Source organism: Catharus ustulatus, chromosome 15 (genome assembly GCF_009819885.2).
Source record: "Catharus ustulatus isolate bCatUst1 chromosome 15, bCatUst1.pri.v2, whole genome shotgun sequence".
Lineage (NCBI taxonomy): Eukaryota > Metazoa > Chordata > Aves > Passeriformes > Turdidae > Catharus > Catharus ustulatus.
Genome location: NC_046235.1, coordinates 4,676,228 through 4,695,419, shown reverse-complemented (window position 1 = coordinate 4,695,419; position 19,192 = coordinate 4,676,228). Strand labels below are relative to the sequence as shown.

At 40.9% G+C, this 19,192-nt stretch overlaps 1 protein-coding gene across 18 annotated transcripts in view; it reads left to right on the top strand.

Annotated features, from left to right (window-relative positions):
- TENM2 (teneurin transmembrane protein 2) overlaps window positions 1-19,192 on the top strand; it is a 619,293-nt gene that overhangs the window by 431,836 nt on the left and 168,265 nt on the right. For all 18 annotated transcript variants that reach the window (XM_033073572.2, XM_033073571.2, XM_033073569.2 and 15 more), the window contains one exon: window positions 11,159-11,393. In XM_033073572.2, coding sequence (XP_032929463.1) covers window positions 11,159-11,393 — 235 coding nt within the window. The remainder of the gene's footprint in view (window positions 1-11,158; window positions 11,394-19,192) is intronic.

Sequence of the window (19,192 nt, the reverse complement as noted above, 5' to 3'; positions counted from 1 at the left end):
GGAAGGACTGTTGGAAGAGGAAGACCTGGGTGAAACTGGTGGGCAGGGTTTGGTCACAAAATTCCCTGGGAGTTCTCTGCTCTCTGTTTCAGTTTGTCACATAGAATTCTGATAATGTCCTTACTTTATTGGGCTTTATTTGTGAAGCACATGAAAAGAGCCCACAGCAGAGATTCTGTAGAGAACACTAAGTGTTATCACTGTTGTTACATTCTGGTTGTTGGTATTGATCATTTCTGTGTATGTGACATTGACTGCAATCTCTTTTGAGATATAAAACCTCCATAGTCAACGTTGCTAGAGTACAAAATTATTTCTCTACCATGATTAACTGTCCAGTTTAATGTCTCCTCTGCCTTCCCATGTGTGTGAATATTTATTTCAGATGCATCCATTTGAAATAAAATCTTTTCTATGTGGGCATCATATTCCTTTAGAACTATGTATAAGAAAACCCTAATTTTTAAGAATTGTGTTAAAAAATTACACTTATTCCTGATCCAGATGCCATGTACATGTGCCCACCATCTGATAACCTTCCGAAAGTGCCGTCTGATTTTTTCTTATCAGTATAAATTCCCCCATTAGTGAAGTTGTCCAAGTTGATAAATGAGTGTAAATTAAAATCTTTCACACATAACCACACACAAAAACAAGCTAAAAACGAATGGATATTTTATTTTTCTTTTTTTATTATTATTTTTTGTAAGGCAACTGTTGCTGTTGTGGAGACTCATAGCTCCCAACAGCAATCATTTAATCAGATAAATTTATTTTTTTAAGTAATTTTATTTTCATTCACACAATGATAAGTATGGACACCTAGTAAGTATCCCACTACTACAGATATCTGTAATTCCCTGGTAAGAATATAACAAAAATAAATTTCTCATTTAATATTACATGTGTTTAGGGGGAAAAAATGTCCCCTTTGCTTTGGAATTTCCTAAGCATGAAAACAGATCTGTTCCTGAGTGTTCCTCTGACAATGTGGTTTATAGAAGGTGCATGAAGAAATCTTGATGTACAAAGCGTGGTTCTATGGAAAACTTAACACAGATTTTTCTTGCATATTAATTCAGAAATAGGAAGATTGCATGCTGTCATTCTGTATCCTAGTTGTGATATCAAATGAAAATATTCTTATTGGATTTTTCAAATATAGAATTGCAATTCAATATCTGCTATATTAGAAGTGTTCACAAATTAATGCAAGTAGGCATGGTCTTCTAAGTGGGGTCATGAGAGGTGGAAACAACAATGGGTCTCTGAGACTGCTTCAGACCATGTGGAGGGGGAGACTCTTGATCCAGGTGTATCAGACTAAATCTCATCCAAATTTACTCTGTCCAAGCATTATGTGGTACAGATCAGTGTGCCAATGAGGTTCTGCTCTCATCTGCTGATAATTCCTTGCTGATCTGAATTTGGCCTATGCATGTATCACACATGATGGTCACAAGCTTCATTTCTCTGTGGAAGAAGCTTCTGTAAGAGCTCTCAGGACATATTTATTTCATGTCTTTTTTCCTTCTCTTCTTCTGACTCTTTCCTTGCCCCATAACTCAAAGAAGTTGAATTATCTGACTGTTTGCTCATCTTCTCTCCTCTGCCATGATTTCACAAGCCAACTTCAGTGTCAAAACCTTTTCTTCCTTGGTCTGTGGGTTTTCTAAAATTCATCTATCATGTTATGGCTTTACCTGCTCTGAACCTTTTCTGTCCAAGGGATTCCAGCAATCCACACTTAGGGTGAAGCAGAGATTTCAGACACAGGTTTTTATTAGAAAAAGCTGCTGGCAATTTTTGCAGAGTGACAGAGGTTTTACCCAAATTGCAATCTTGATATTTAACTACTCTCTAGTCTCTTATATCTTTAGTTGGATAAAATATTGTGGCCATCCTCTTTTCCCAGTTTTAAATTCTTCTTTAGCATTGCCACTGTCATGATTACCAATGCAGCATGGCACTTGAGAGGGCTTTTTTTCCAATTTATTTTCACAGTATTAAACACCACTTAGTTCTGGGGCAACCTCAGATATTCTGAAGGAAGAAACAGTATATAGTGCAATTATGATAGCTGTTTTTTATACCTTAAGTAGGAAATGGTATCTGTTCCCTCCTCTCTCAATTAATACCATATTTCTGTGGCTTTTTACTTGAGTGGCTTTTACTTTGCATTGCTGGGCTCAAAAAAAAGAAAAGCATGGCCTTGAGATAAAGCAAGCCTGTAGAAGAGCTGGTGCTGGTGAGTAGCTGGGGTGAGGCTGTGCTGTCAGAAATGTATTTGGTGCAGGTGATGGGTAGGGCTGTGCTGTTCCCTCTCCCCCTGACACTGGGAGCAAGCAGCATCGCTGAAAGGCATTTCAGATCCCTGCCTTCTGTTTGTTCTGGTAATGTGGGAACACTCCAGTGCTTGGTATCTGCCAGCATGATTACACAGCCTCTCCAGGATGGGAATTCGATTGCCTTCCCCATGCTGGCCCGGGAAGAGCAGAGCATATCTGAAGTGGCAACCCAGAGCAGGGCTGCACTGTGATGGTGCTGGGGGAGCTGGGCAGAGGGTGGCAGGCAGGCAGCACACCCCAGGAGATGAGCAGTAATGCTGCTTCCTGTTTCACTAATTGTAAGTGATTAGACAGGTGTATTTAATTTAAAAATAAATGGAAAAGAAAAGGAACATAGTCGTGTTCTGAGAGTCTCTTCAAGCTCATGTAATAGAGAATTGCATGGAGGTTTAATGTCTTGGAAAGGGTTAAGTCTCTGCAAGATGTCAGTAGTGCTATTTAGAGAAGGCAACACTTGATTTTTTCCACCTAGACAAAGTTTCCTTTCTGCTGTGCTACACAGTGAGTTTCTAGCTTGCAGATTTTTCCATGGTGAATGCAGTAGTAGTGAAGTATTTGCTGCAGTGCTGTTGAGAGGATTGCTGGCCAGCACAGGCTCTGTGGGTGCCTCATCATGCTGGTGTTGCTCTCAGTTAATTTTCTGGTCTCCAAGCAGACTGGGAGCCAGCTGCAGGCAGGGCTGTTTGGAATGGAGCTGTTCTGAGGCAGCACTCCAGCAGCTCCCAAACCAGCCCTGACCTTCCCCATGCTGGGCTGGGCTCCTCCTTTGCCCTGCATTGAGCCCTGCATCCCTGGGCAGTGCCTGAGAGCAGAGCATCCCTGGGCAGTGCCTGAGAGCAGAGCATCCCTGGGCAGTGCCAAAGAGCATCCCTGGGCAGTGCCAAAGAGCATCCCTGGGCAGTGCCCGAGAGCATCCCTGGGGCTTGGCTGTGCTGAGCCCTGCCACACCCAGCCTGAGGCTGCAGTGGGAGCTGGGATCAACCCCTGCAGAGACTCACATCAGGCACTGTACTGTGAGAAGTTCCCAGTTCTCACAGCTGAAATCACCTTGTATTCATTTTTCTGCGTTACCATGTGTGACTGGTGGGTTGCAGTTGATTTTTAGTTTGTTGTTTTATTTTGAGGTTTTTTTGCCCTTCACACATAAAAAACTCTAAGGAATTGTTTAAGATTTGCTAGGTTAATGTTGGCTCGTGTACTGAGTGATAAACTGTGTGAGGGCTTTCATACAGCACTTTACAATAATCTGTATTTTATTCATTAATCCATGGTTTCACCTGAGTAACAAGCAGTAGTAGCTGAAGATAACATCTCTGGTACCTTGGAAATCAGGAAACTTGAACAGGACTTCTTACCTGAATAGTTTGTGACTTTCTTTTTTTAGTCCAATAACAACCAATAAAGAATTCAAATGAAATCTCACTGCCTGTGAAAGAAATGCCAGTCATGTAGTATTGCAGCTTGCAGTACCCTGGAGGCAGACAAATCCTTGTTTCTGTCTTGTACTTCCTTGTATCGTGCCTGCTTTTAAAAAGAGAAATAACCCATTGAAAAGCCTGATCCAGTGCAACATGTACATTGCATTATATTTGCTTTTCTTTACTCTAGAATTATGCAACATTCCTCTTATTTTTTCCATATATTCCACACAAATTATTTTTACCTGTTGTACATGTTGGGAAACAGATGGTCCACATAGTAAATAACTGGCTTCCCAGGAGCTATGAAATTGAATTCTCCCAGGTAGCTCCTCCAGGAAGCTTGTATTTGCTGGTATATGTCAGAGAGCCTTCACATTAATGATGCTTATATATCAGTGTTTATTTCCATCATTTGATTTTCATTTGATTCAGCCTAAAAGTAAAACTTTTAATTATTATTTTCATTCTTTTTGGGGGCCAAGGGGGTTAAATTGTAAGTATTTTTGGAAAAAAATGGTCAAACCCTGAAAACCCATTGAAGAATATTGTAGCAAGATAGAACTTTTTTTTTTTCCTCTTAGACAAGAAAAATATTTTATTTTTGTTGATCCTGCTGTTGAATTGAAAAACAAAATCTAGATTGGTGTGCACTGTGCATTATGGTGAATTGTCCTAAGGCAGTAGTATAAGATGGAATAAGAAAAAAAATTCAGAAGTTGAAAAAAGTTAGTGCTGCTGGGAAGAGATGATAACACTACCTCAGAAACAGAGAAATTACATGATGCTGAAAGCCTTGTTCAATATATTTAGTTTCATTTGTAGCTCAGCTGCCAAACTTCTCAGTGGTGCAACTTGACCTTCCTGACTCTTCAAACAACAGAAAGATTCCAGATCATTAGTCTGCTGATGGACCATTCCTTCTCTTTCAGATCTGCAGCACCTGGAAGGCTGATTTATTCAAAAGCTCAGTTTCCTATTAGATCTTTTTTCTTACATAATTACTTTGGAAATTTATTTTGAGAGACTCTTTCTGGTATAAATTTTTTAGGAGGTTGGGTTTAACAAAAAAGAAGAGTGTTTTGGACAGCATGTAATATGTCCTGTGACACTTCTGAAATAATCAAGGTAGTGCATTGCATTAAACCACCCATGACTGGCATTTCTTTTGCCCCTTGGAAACCAAATGTGTTCCAGCTCACTGGGTGATGCAAGATCCTAAGTGCTGCTGTAACAGCTTCAGGGATGACTTTCTATTGCACCTGACTCGAGACTCACAGTGAATTGGAAATTATGGCACAGTTATTCTTATGTCACCATGACAATTTTCAGGGTCCTCTGTAGACCAGCCAGAGAAGCAGCAGTTTTCAGGCCATAATCCTATCAGGAAAATGTCACCAGGTTCCACTGCTGGCCTAAATATTTATGTTTAGAAATTTCTGTCTGTTGTTCAGAAAAATCTTCATTTTTACTTTGGTGTGATTCCCAGTGCTTCAAATTGTGTGAGCTCAGGCAAGAATTTGTCTGAGTCTTTAGACAGGGTCCAGCTCTTTCCCATTCTGCAGAGCCAAGTCCAGAGAAAATTTACCTTTTGCACTACAATGTTCCATATTAATGATGACAGTAATAACAAACTTCATTGCTTAGAAATATAAATGCCTGCTTTTCTTTTTAGTTCTTCTTACATCAGTGCCTTCTTCAAACAATAGTGTGAATAGTGCTCATGTACCTGAGCTGAAGAAGATAAATACATCTTTAAACTCCCTGAAACATGTTTTATATTTACATCAGTGTTGGGAAACTAAATTAAAAGATAGGTTGAAAAATATGTGAGATGATTCTTATTGAATTAGAAAGAAGAAAACTCCAACTTCTCTGTGACTCATAGTTATGATAGGTAAAATTTGAAATAATGTGCCTACCTTTTCATATATGTGTAACATACACATATATTACATACATAAAGTACCACAGGACACTGAGTCTGCATAAAGCATTATTATTGAAGTGATGCAATTTGCCATTGTCCAGACATGATTTCATGCAGCCCGTGTACCTCATGCAGTGGGATAATGAATATGTAAGTGATGTATTTCAACAAATATAATTAGTACTGGTGTCTCAGATAATACTGTTTTGTAGGGCAGTGAGTTTTAACCTTTTTGCAGGTGACCCTCACTTGAGAGAAGTGGTTACATGACTGTAATCCCTTAGGTCTGACTCCTGGTGAAGGGTCTAGTTTTGCCTTTGCTTGTATGACTGTGCACACTAGATATTGTGGGCAAGCAGTGGGATATTTTTACTTTGGTTTGGTTTTGATTTGGTGGGATTTTATTGGTCTTTTTGTTTTTGTTTTTGTTTATTTTTTTGTCTGAGCAACATTTAATTTTCTACTGTAATATTGTGCTGGGGACACGGCTGCAATGTACTGGCAGACACTGATAAGTGACTTACTGTTTCATATCACATATTTACTGGATTTTCAGTTTGAAATGTACAGTCTGGGATGACAGCCAGTCATTCAACCTATTCTTGCCTCAAAGAGTGTAAAAAACAGGCAGACAAAAGAAGGAACACCTGGCAAATGTCTTGGGTTTAAAACAGCAAGACAGAGAGGCAATAGTATCCATGGTTAGGAGCGAGATAACTTTTTTCTTTAGAGCCTGTGTTAAAAACATTTTCAGAACATTGAGATGCCATTTAGCTACAGCCTTGCACAAAATAAAGCCAACAATCAGGAGAATTGAGGCAGAGACAGCACAAAGCCCAGTTGTGTTGCTGGGCAGGAGCCCTGGTCCCACCCTGCCAAGCTCCCTGCAGGCTGGGGCTGGAGACAGCTCCTGTGACACTGCCACATTCATGGGCATTCCAGGGCTTGCTGCTCTCCCTGACTCAGAGCAATGTGAGCTGCCTTGGAAGATGAATTTAGCTTGGAAGGTGGCCCTGTGGTTGTGTGAAACACCCGTTACTCATTGTGATGGCAGATGATGTGGTTTCCTTGAGAAAACAGTGTGGCAGAGGGATTTGAATAAAGAACCAGGAGTGCTGCAGACGAGGTTTCTAATGCTGGCTGACAAGGGTTGTCTGTGGGCTTTGTAATTATTTTCTTTCAATTCATCAGCTTCAGTTTTGGGGTTTTTTTGTTCAGTATTTGCATTGTTTAAAGCATAAGGAAATAGTTGTGTCATTGTTCATTTCAGAAAAATAATACATGTTTGGGTTTTTCTTTATGTTCTCTGAAAAGGAATGATGAGGAGGTGTAAATGTCTCTTTAGCATTTAATAATGTCACAGAGGATAATTCAGCACCACTAAGACACAGTCTCCATTACTTTTTTGAGGTAGTATTGACAAAGAACTGGGATGCAGGGAAGCAATTGCTTTGCTCAGATTAGGGATGCTGCCTTTTCTGCTTCGTATTTCATCTCTGCAGTGGGAGATCAACTTGTTCTCCTCGGATCATTGTGTTGCTTGGATTTAGTGCATGAGTTAAGTGAGTGTACCAAAGCCTGGGAAGAGCTATGAAAAACAATTTGACCATGCCAAAGCAGATGTGAATTTTCTTTTGTGTTTTAGTCAACGTTTGAATTGTAAAAAAGCCGAGCAGTGATGTTTGGAAGTGTGTGCTCAGGAGCACTGATGTACCTGCAGCTCTGGGAGATCCAGGGGCTCTCTTTGAGCCCTGGGGCTGCCAGGCTGTGCCACAAGAGCCCTGTTATGGTGCACAGGCTCCTGAAGGATGTGCCCTGTGCTAGCCTGGTTTAAATGCTTCACCAGATAAAAGAATGAACTGAGTGAAATATTTTTTTTTTCTTTTTTAGTATTTTGGTTCTGATTAAACCCAAACAAGTCAATTGGATAGTGTATGATTGCTTCAAAGCTATACAGATCAGACTTTGTATTCTCAGATTACTTAATTACAACACAATTTACCCTCACTCAGGTTCTAATTTGAAACGAGTGCTGCTGATATTCTTAACTACAGTAAGATCTCTTGAAGAATCACATGTTGATTATGTGGACACCAGGCTGTGATTTTTTGAAAATGCTTAACACAATCAATGTGTACTAAAATTGATTGGAATTAGATATGTTTCCTCTTTGTGAATGTAAATGAGAAATTAAAAAATATTAAAAAGCCCAAGTGAGGAGAGTACCAGTAGTTCAGATTTCCAGGTCTATGATTTTCACTAAGATTTTGAAAGACTTTCCTTAAATCTTAAATGTTTGAGCTTGTATAGTGTATCCTGGTGAAATGACTAATTCAGTTAATAATTGAAAAAAGGCATAATTTCCTCAGTATTCTCCTCCAGACCAATACTGGCTACTGCTTTATCAAAAATAAAATCTATTTCCTGATGTAAAAAGCCAGATGTGCTCCATCAAGATACTCATTGTGTTTAAGCTTCCAAATCAAAGACAATTTCCAGGGGGCCAGAGCTTGTCATGCAGTGGGATCCATTGGGCCAATCCCTTTGGATCCTTTATTTCAGGACAAGTGATTCACTCCTCTGAACTTCAGAGCTCAGCAGATTTGCAGGTACTGCTGGTGAAGTTTTAATTTAGGCAAAGAGGCTCATAAAGAAGTGTTCAGATGTGAATCCAATTTTATATCCCTGGCAAGTTCCACAGTGTTCAGCTCCTGCTTTGATTCATTTGAACAGGTTTATGAAGAAGCAGAGTATTAAGCTTTTATCTCTCTCATATATACACGAGTGTATACATGCTCCCTAGTTAGTCCTTTTTGTATATATAAGCTTTTATACATTTTAATAGAAGCTATATAATAGTTATATGATGTTAATATTGGTATTTGTTTATTTTTCTATATTAAATGCTACATTTGTCTTGTGCCAGATTTCAGTTTTTGCAGCTGCAGTGTGTGTTTGGTTACCTCTAACAGCTCATTTTGTAAAGTGTCTTACATCTACTGTGTGGGAACTGAATCTTGAGGCAGATTAAATAATTTGTGGTAATCTGATTTCAGCTCTTGCTTCCTTAATCTTACAGAAATGCTGTTAATTCTTATTGATGCGTACTTGGCTCACTTTTAAGAACAATCTCCATGATATTGTGGTAACAAGATTCAGAGTCTTTATTTAGCTGGTGCTACTGTGGCTCTCAAAGCAAAACTGTTTTGTTTATGTGGGTATGAATTTTTCCTGCTTATCCTTGGGCAGGAAAAGCTGCATCTAAAGTAAGTTGAGAAAACATGAAGCACATGAATCTTTTGAAATAACTATTAACACAAGGGCTTATATTTGTATTTTATCACTCATAAATATTCACTTATTGAAATCCAAGCATACTTTGTTTAAAGTCAGAACACAGACTAGGAGAGTAATTCCACTTAAGCTTCTGTGCACATGGATATTGTCCAAACACATTTTCTTCCTGCTGTGTCTTGCTCTGCATGCTGTTGTGAAATGGCACAGGACCTAGTATAGTTTAGAGATTTGATGTTCTTGGAGGTCCAAGTGGGGGTTTTAAACATCAAACTTTATAGAATAAACAGTCTCTTTTATGCTTAGATAAGACCTAGCCAAGGATAGTGAGGAGAGCTGCACATATGATGGCCTTAAAATGTAGGATGTGTTCATGGAAGGTGACTGCATTTAGAGCAGTTGACATTCCCACAGGGTGCATGTTTGGGCAACAGATATTCAAAAAAGGTAAAGAAACTGCTCTGTAGATTTAAGGCAACATGTGGAGGATGCAGAATTTATTATAATTCATTTCTTAAAGTTTCCTGTCGGAGGAGAAATTGTATTTGCCTTGTGTAAGTCCCAGTGAACCTGGGTCTGTTCCTCAGCAGCCTGTGCTTCCCCAAGCCCTCAGAAATGCTGAAGAAAATCAACAGCTTCTCTCCCAAAGGGCTGTTCCCTCTCAGAGGCACTTTCACTGCTTCTCCCTGGGGCAGGCAGTCTGCAGAGCAGTGCCAGGACAGAGCTGCCCCTGGGCTGCTGTGTAGAACCCTGGAGTCAGGTTGGAAAAGCCTTCTGGGATCCTCAGGTCCGAGCCTGAAGCCAGCCCTGGCAGGTCACCATTCACCATGGCCCTACGTGCTGCTGCAGCTCAGGGCTCCATGCTGGTGAAATATCCTCCTGCTGCTCTGGGTTTGGGTTAGGGGTGTTATTTTGTGTCTTATTTTTTTTTTCCCCTTATTTTGGGCTTTTTATAAATATTGGCCTTAATTAACTTACAGTAATTACTCAGTTCAGCAGCTTTTCTAGACTTCTTTGTTTCATATGACAAAGATCAGTCTTGCTGCAAATGATGTTTTGTGATGTTTCCTTTTTAATATTTGATTCATTAAGTACAGAATTTGCTTCAGTTTCTAAAAACAAACATGCATCATTAGATTTCTCATTTCTCTAATATTACTGATTAATGTTCACTAGAAAACAATTTGATACAATGTCTAAAGCATACAGTTCATAATAGTGTTTGTTTTCTTTATTCTCTTTTGCTGTTTTTATTAGACATAAATTATTGCAATGTGTGGAATTGCACATGAACTTATTTACCAGTCTGCATTTATGTCTAGAAAAGTGACAATGTTAGAATGACACCTGCTTATCAGATTTTCTTTTTATGTGCCATTATTTTAATCCGTTTGCCTCAATGATTAGAAAAAATATTTTTCATTATCAATGTAAACATGTTGGTACTCAAAGAATGAGAAAAGTTTATATCCTTCTTTATCACTAAAAAAATATCATCTGTCATTTTTCAATGAAAGAGACTGAAAGAGTTGCATAATTTCCAGATCTTGCTGTGTGTTTACGGCATTACTAAATAGAAAAATACAGGCAAAATCCTGATCACATGGACCAACGTGAAAGATACCATCACTGCCTTGTTGCTCTCTTTTCATATTTGGAGTTTAATCTTCTTGTGCTGGCACAAACCCTGTTCATGTGAAGCTGATTGGCAAAATACCGTGAATGAAAGAAGATTTGATTTCTCTGATTATTTTTTATAGAGGCCTAAAGACCATATTCTCAAAAGCTATTTTTAATCCATTAAGGTTCATCTCCTCAAAATCCCTGACAGAAACAGGGGGGGAAATTTCCTCTTGCTGGATGTAGGGAATGGTCAAGCTAGGCTGCTGTCCTGGCTGCTCCACTGAGGAGACTTTCTCTAGGGACAATCCAGAGAGAAGTATTTTAAAATTTAAATATGGTCTTTGTCAGCATGCCAGCTGTGCAGGCTGGAAGCAGAGTTTTGTGTTGCTGATCTCAAATAATCACTGATCTGATTTGCCCATGCTTTGATGCCCACAGGTCCGAGAGGCACAGTCTCTTTTCCCAGGCAGTGGCCCCTTGAAAACGCCGAGGAGAGCAGTGTGACCACACACACATTTGTGATTTGTTTTTCTTTTCTGTTTTAGGCCCTTCAAATCATCACAGCCAGTCAACGCTGAGGCCACCTCTCCCTCCTCCTCACAACCATTCCCTGTCCCATCACCATTCCTCTGCCAACTCCCTCAACAGGAACTCTCTCACCAACCGGCGGAACCAGATCCACGCGCCAGCCCCGGCGCCCAACGACCTGGCCACCACCCCCGAGTCCGTGCAGCTCCAGGACAGCTGGGTGCTCAACAGCAACGTCCCCCTCGAGACCAGGTGGGTGGCAGGGATGGACACCCTGGGGGATGCTGCTGATGCTCCTCCAAAGGGCTCAGAGAAGCCCCTTGGTTTGTTGGGAGATGGGGGTTGGTGTTCTTTGTGGCAGGGGTGGTTTTTCTGACACTGCATGGGGTTGGTGAGGCATTAGAACATCCAGCAGCCCCCAATCTGCTTTGCACTGGAAGGTACACAGTGAATAATGCTGCTCACATCCTGTTTTAAAGCCTTTTATTCACTTGGACCTTCCTTGCATACACAACTCATGCGATTAGTACAGCATATTTATATCACAGGCTCAGGGACAACTTACTCAGAATTCATATTGACTGTGCTGCTGAAAAATTATACATTTTGCCTTTCCTGAAGCAACAAACAGAGACTCACTTGACATTATGCATTTTGGGAGACTTTGAGAAACAATCCGAGATTCATGACTGACAGTACTATAATTTTAATTTATACCTCATCCAGCATGCAAGTTCATTTTAATCTCTTCTGTACATGTTAACAGCTTGATGCCTGTGGGGCAAACAGCAGCATATAAATGAAAAGGTGCAGCACTTAGGCCTGACAGAGAAATAAATAAATAAATGCCTGATATGCTGCTGGTCTAAATATTCCGGTTTGTTGTCATTTGGGGTATGGAATGTCAAACATATTTAACTTGCACTTTAAATAGCAGAGTTGGCAGAGCTGATCTCTCAGAATTTAAAATTAGCCATTGTGGTGCTGAATAAAGAGCTTGGAATAGCAGGGTGGTGTTGCTTGCCCAGAGAGTGATAAACAGAGCAAGCAGGTGGAGGAGCTGGGCTGCAGGGAGCACTGGCTGCTGCCAGGCTTTCAGCTGCTTGGTTGCCACAGCTCCTGGGATGCTACGTTTGGTTTGCAGCCTCCCAGGGCTTTAATGCAGCTCTGCTGGATTGCCCCCCACATTTGGGGGAGTTACACCCCCATGCAGCCTCAGCCCAGCCCCTCCGACATTTGATGAAACACTGCTCGTCTGGGAGGAGCTGCTGGGGCTGTTCTGGAGCTGACAACACCGAGGCTGATGTTACTCAGTGGTTAATCAGTGAAGGGGAGCAAATCAGCTCCATGGGGAGCAAATGAGGCTGGGAAGGGCAGGAGGTAGTGCCAGTCTGTGCTGGGCTGGGATGTGCACTGCCCTCACCTTGTCCTGCTCTGCTAAAATGGGAACATGGGTGCCATGAAGAAGTGGAAAGCAAATTCAGGTTATCCAAAAAAGGAAAGGAAAGGGATCCTTGATGACTGAACGTTTGGAGCTAATTTGGGGAGGGGGAGGGCAGGGAAACAAAAACCAACAACAAAACCAAAAAAACCCAACCACTCAACTCTGAACTGCTGCCTCTGTATGAACTTCTGCTATTTAATAGAACTTAATTTGGACATCCTGAATTTTTTATTTATTGCTAAAATTACAAGATAGAAATGTTCAGCCTAAACTGCCAAACTGGTTCTTGCTGTGTGGATCATTGCCCAGGAATAGTACCTACATTTAATTCTGGTGTAGAGTGGCCACCTGCTGTGCCTGGTCTGCCTCTTCCTGTATGGAATTGTTCTTGGGTTCAACAATACCTGAAATATGACATTTCTGAAGGCTCAAGATTGTCCCAATTTACCAATCACTTTACCTGGAGGGAATTCCTTGGGATATTCACAAAAGGATTCATTGCCATAATGCTGGCATCCCTGTGCCACAGCAGTGGGCATTTGGCTGAGATTTTTCACTGTCTGATTTTTGTACCTGTTCCCAGCCAGAGGAGACTGTGAATGCCACTACTGACTTTGGTTCTTCTCTTTTTTCTTGTCCTGCAACCTCTGGTAGTGTGTATGTGCATGTTGATGACAAAAGGTTACTTTGTGAATACTGTTATTTTTGGAGGTTTCAGGGTGCCCGACAGTTAATTGGAGCTTTTTGGAAGACAGGTTTGTCACAGGCAAGCATTAAGCTATTAGAAAACGTCCTGGCAGAATTGCTGTGTTCCAAGACTATTCCAGAGCTGCTTCAGGATCGATTTTAGTTCTTTTCTGAAATTACACACCTGACAGAGCTTGATGACAAGTTTCATCACAAGAATATTAACTCAGAAGATGACTGAAATTGATGCTTGTGAAATCATTGAGACTTTGAGAATTAACCTGTAACTCTTTCACTTTAAAACCAGTGTTTCATCTACATTCATACCAATAGCCACCAAAAAAAAAAAAAAAAAAAAGGCATCTTTTTGGTAACTTTTTACTTCAACCTTTACTTTAAAGCTTTTACTTTAAAGATTGTTGTAAAACGTTGACCCCTCTCATGCTGCCTCTTCACAGTGCACTATTCTAATTCTTTTATCTTATTATCTGTTTATTCATCTCAGTAGAGGAGCGCTCAGGAGGCAAAGCCAGCACTGACAGCACCTGCTTTATCAAGAGAAGGTTTCATAACTCTTAGTTTTCATCTTTCATTTACCTTCAGTAGATTCTGCTCTCAACTGAAAATGATGTGCAAGTGGTCATGTTACTGATTATGAAACAAAAAGTGGCACCTGAGCTGTCTGAAGGGAATGCTTTGTGTCAGCATTACAAAACTCAGATCACGATTTAGATTCCAGATGTCTCTGTATCTAACAGTACCAAGTGCTGAAATCATTGAATAATACAACACGTGTCTGCATGTTGCTTTTTTTTTTGCTTTTTTTTTTTTGCTTTTTTTTTTTTTTTTCCTGGTAAGAATATTTTAACCTTCCCTTTCTTCCTTTACTGTCTTAGGCAGTTTGGGCTAAATTCAGACTGTTTGGAGACATTGCATTTTCAAAATATATCCTGTCTTTATCTCTTGTTTCAGTATCGTTTGGGGATTGTTAATCACATTTGGTTTATTTTCTTTGTGATGTAAAGGAAGCTTTTACTGCTTGCACATGTTTTCATGTGGCCTTTTCAGGCAACTGTGGCCAAATCTGTGTGTATCCTTTGTGGTGCTGTATTTGTTGCGTAATTATATTTAGCTGTATTGCAGCAGCTCGTTGCTTCTAGTGGAGTTATGAGTTTGTGACAAGCCTATTTAGAGTTCCTAATTGTATTTATTTAGAGTAATAGAATGGTTTGGGTTGGAAAGAGCTTAAGGATCATCATGTGCAAGGACACCTTCCACTAGATCAAGTTGCTCAAAGCCCTGACTAACCTGACCTGGAGCACTTCCAGTGATGTGTGCTTGATTTTAGTGTGCTTGTTCCTGGTTCGGGCAAACAAAGAGGGGCTGTGCCTTCCCTGGTCTGCTGCTGCTTCATGGAGCAACAGGCTCCCAGGCTGGCTACATAATCATTCTGTTTTCTTTGAAATAAGGGTCTGTAATGGAAGGGTTGAAATATCTCTAAGTAAGGACACAGTAATGCATGGCTGTAGCATTTTTATGGTGCTATTTTTATGGTTCATTTCTGCAGTATTTAGCTGCTTTACCTTTAGGCTCGGAGCTGTTTAATGCTCTTTAACTTTTATTGTCCTCTTGCAGTCTATTTCAAAGCATCTCTTCCTCCTCCTGACAAAGTGCTGGTCTCTGCCTTCTGCAGTTGAGAGGTGTTCCTTTATTGCTGCTTTAATCATTGCTTTCCAAGGGGATGTGTGATGAAAATACTGCCTTTGAACATCCCAGGGTGGGTCTCGTTCCTTCCTGACAGCCAGAGAGGCAGCGCTCTGCTTTAAAGCTGGGAATGCTTTGAGGGCACAGGGAGAAAGGAATGGCTTTGCAGGGGAGGCTCCCGTGGCTCCTCACACAGCAGGAATCCTCTGGGATGAGAACCCACACAGGCACTGGGAGGACTGGTGAGGGAGGAGAACAGAGGAGCTTCCATGGATGGATGTTTCACTGAGATTGCCTGATTTACTAATGCCCCTTTCGGTACTTTATATTGATGTAAAACTAATTGTTACCATTATAACTAATAATTCAGGAGAAAAAAGGCTAGAATTAAATAGAAATTACTCTTATTCTTCAGTTCTCATAATTAGTCTCGTAATTTGAAATATTTTCAGTCCAAATCTTTCAGTTGCAAAGATAATTTTGTATCTATGTCTATAAATCCTTTGTGCTTGCTCACGAGGATGTGATGCTAGACTCTAAGGAAGACTGTAACATCCTAATGTTTCTTCTGTATTTCAGGAGAAAGCATGATGGCCGGCCTTTATGAAATAGATTTTTTTTAGATCTTGTGGGCTGTAGTACAAGACTGATGGTCCAAATCTGATGTTGTTTGTGCGGAGTTCAGTTTAAAGATTGAGAAATTTAACCTGAAAACAATTCCTATCAACCTTAAAGGAACCATTTAAATTGTTTGCCTTTTCCTGGGGTTCAAGATGCATTTGTTACTTTGCCAGTCTGATTCCAGCACAGTCGCTCTGGGTGATGAAAGGATGGAGCAGCAACGTGAGCTGTATCCTGTGTGCACCATGCAGTGCTTGAACTCAGAATCATGGGGTACCACAGCTGGGAAACATCTGCACCCAGTGCTCCAGTTCATTCCAGTGCAGGAATGAACACAGTGCACTGAGCCTCTGCACAGGCAAAAAATCCAAGAATAGAGCACATGAGGAGAGGGATTTAAGAGTGGAGGAAAGCATTATTAATTGTTTTAAGAAAGAAATTAAATATCTGAAATACGACATTTACATCTTGTACCATGTTGGGGTGTCAAGATCAGCTGCAGAACTTCTGAACTGAATATGTAAACTTGAAGTTTCTGAATGTGTTGAAGTTCCAAGCTACAGCTGCTCTCTGCAATTGTCTGCCTATTTTCAATGATGTCTCAATATTTTGATATCTTTGTACATGATGCAAAATGTTCTGGAACAGAACAGTGAAACAAAATTTCCTTTCCTTTTGTTAATGCAATTTTCCTAGGATATATTGGGCATAACAAACAACTACTTGGAACAGTGAATTTTGCTTTGTCTTTTGTGGCTTTCTCTTACCATTTACTTGCAGCTACAGGTACATGTGCTAGAGCAGGTTATTCCTCTGAGACTGAAGGCTGGGTAAGAACTGACTCCTTCATTCTGTTATTCCTGCATGTGAAGGTTGTGGGGACTTTCCAAATAATTGAGATCTGCATAGATAGACTGGACCTGTCTAAAAATCAAAAGCATTTTAAAGAGTCAAAGAAAGCACAGTCAAAAGCATCCCCAAGGACTTTAAACACATTTGGGCCATGTACTTGGAGCAATTCCAAAAGCACTGTAGAAAGGTCATTTTTAGCAGGCTACTGGAGTATCATTTTCATAACAAATATAGGCAGGAATAGGAGAGAGAAAAGGGTGAAGGGAAACACTACAAAAGCAGGATATATAATGATGATTCAGAAAATCGATCTAGATGTACTCCCACTCACGTACACATAAGCTCAAAGAAGTTTTTACTGATTGCAGATAATTGCATGTTTTCATGATCTCGTTCATTTGCATTTTTAACTTCTGGGCTGTGCAGAGTGAGCAGGCAGCGTGAGTGACTGCACAGGAAGAGACAGGAACGTTTAGGGTTTTTATAAAAAAAAGTCTAGAATTATGTGATTTTGGTTCCTCTTTATTTAAATTTGCGTGTTGACTGAAATTTCTCTGAGTTCTGAGATTTATTATTCTGTTCTATGACTTATAGACTTGAAATAGCACTATTAGTACTTCTTTTTTTCTTGTTAAATGAGTAGTTGAATTAAGAGATAGTGGAGAGCTTACATGTATGCATTTTAAAATAGAAGTGTTTTGAAATTATGTTCATGAATTGATGTAGAAAGTTAAACTGCATGGATCCATTGAAATTCAAAACACTTATCATTATCCTCATCACTGGAGTAACAAATGGAGGCACTATTGCTCTTCATCAATTGGCACTATGCAACAACTACTCAGAACCCTAAGGCAAAACCAGACACAAGGTTTGCTGCTTAAGAAGAGAAAGTTCCTGTAGCTGAGTCGATTTAGAGCTGTCTAAATGCTCCTGATTGATCCTGCTATGCTTTCATGTAAGTGCATTTGCAAAGACTCGGATTTTTCGTGGTTGTGTCTGTAACCTGTTACTCTTTACTAGGCACTAACCAGCAGTTTGATTGCTCTGTTTCTGGGGAATAAATAGTAATACAAGAAGGAGATTCATAAATTTAAAGGGCAAAGCTGGCTATTGACTTGCCAACTCCCACAAAAGCTAACTAGGATTCAAGCAGACAGGCTGAGTGAGTGGGCTCACACCTCCTGCAGAGTACCTGGAATCTTTTTGGCCACAGAGCCACCAGCCAGGAAGGTGATGGGGCCCTGGAGCTCCCTGGAGCTGCTCAGCTGCCATGTGCATGTTCCCCTTCTGGATTTTATGCCTTTCCAAGTTGCTGTTCTCCACCTCGAACTCTCGAGCTGCTCATGGTGCCCAGTTCAGCATCCCTTCCCCTCTCTGCATTTTCTGCCTCACCTTTCTCCATCCTCTCTCACAGCTCAGAGCCTCTGAGCAGCCTGGGACAGGGCAGTGCTATGGGGACAAGCCAAGGTGAGAGCCCCTGAGAGCGCTGCAGGGGTGCTCACCGTGGGATTAGGGGGAGAGAAGGTTATAAAGTGTATCCAGGAGGATCTCAGTGTTGCAGATGAAGAGCAGGTGTCCTGCGGAGCGGCGGCCAGCACAGAGCCATCGCTGTCACTCAGTGCAGGCATTCTGCCTTTGTGGCTTTGTGAGCCATGCCTGCTTGGTTTTGTTTAATGTGACAGATCAAGGTGCCCAAAGGTTGGCACCTGCCTTTCTGCACACCACCATCACTGCCAGGCAGTGCTCAGACTGTGTGCACAGTCCAGCTGTGTCTTTGTTAGGGGTGGCAGTGGCAGTGACAAGCCAGCCTGGGGCTCACAGCAGCCTCTGTGACACTGCTTTACACCCTGCAGTTTTTACAACACTGCCTGGGGACGTGAAAAGCCCAGCCTTCAAGGAATCATCAGCATTTCAAGAGCTGAGGAGCTGGAGTTGGAGCTGCTCTGGGTGCTGCTGCAAGGCTCAAGAGGTTACAGTGGGTGCAAGTGTGGCCTTGATGCTGATGCATTCATTCTGAATTACTGTTCCCATGCCTAAGAGCGTCCTTAGTTCCTGCATCAGTGTCTGCAGCAGGCTGAAAATCACAGAAATACTGCCATGGGGACTGTCCTCTGTTTCCACAGGCTTTTGGGTGTGGGGGTGCACAACACACAGGTGTGTAAAATGCCCACTGGATTTATATATATGTGTATTTGAAATAGCTTCCCACTGAAAAATCTGTCTTACTGAGTTTAGTCTGTGATTTGATATGATTGAGACAATTTCTTGTAATTATACAATTTAAACACAGATAGGTAACTCTTCTTAAGCTTTAGTGCTGTCATTAGAGTTCTAGGCACTCCAAAGGGTATAAACTTCTGTGCAGTTTTACCACATCAAGAGAGCCCTCAGCTGTGGAAACGTGGCTGATGGTCCCATGTTTTCTGCAAGAACCTGAGAGAACATACAATTAAATTTCATTTGGGGAAAGACTGAGACACAGGTAACCAAAGCTTGCACTAGTCTACCACTCAGAGTTCATTTTATTTCATAACAAGGCACAAGAGCAGCTCACAGTTTTCTTCAGACTTGGTTTCTTTTTGTTTGGAACTTAAAAATCTTCCATAAAACTTCACTGTCTGAATTTGGCAGCCACTTTGAGGCTTCCACTGACATAAAATGACTCATGGCTACTTTTTTGGTAGACTTTGAAAACTGCAGAAGGTTTTTCTTTTTTATCACAATGAAAGCCAGCATATTA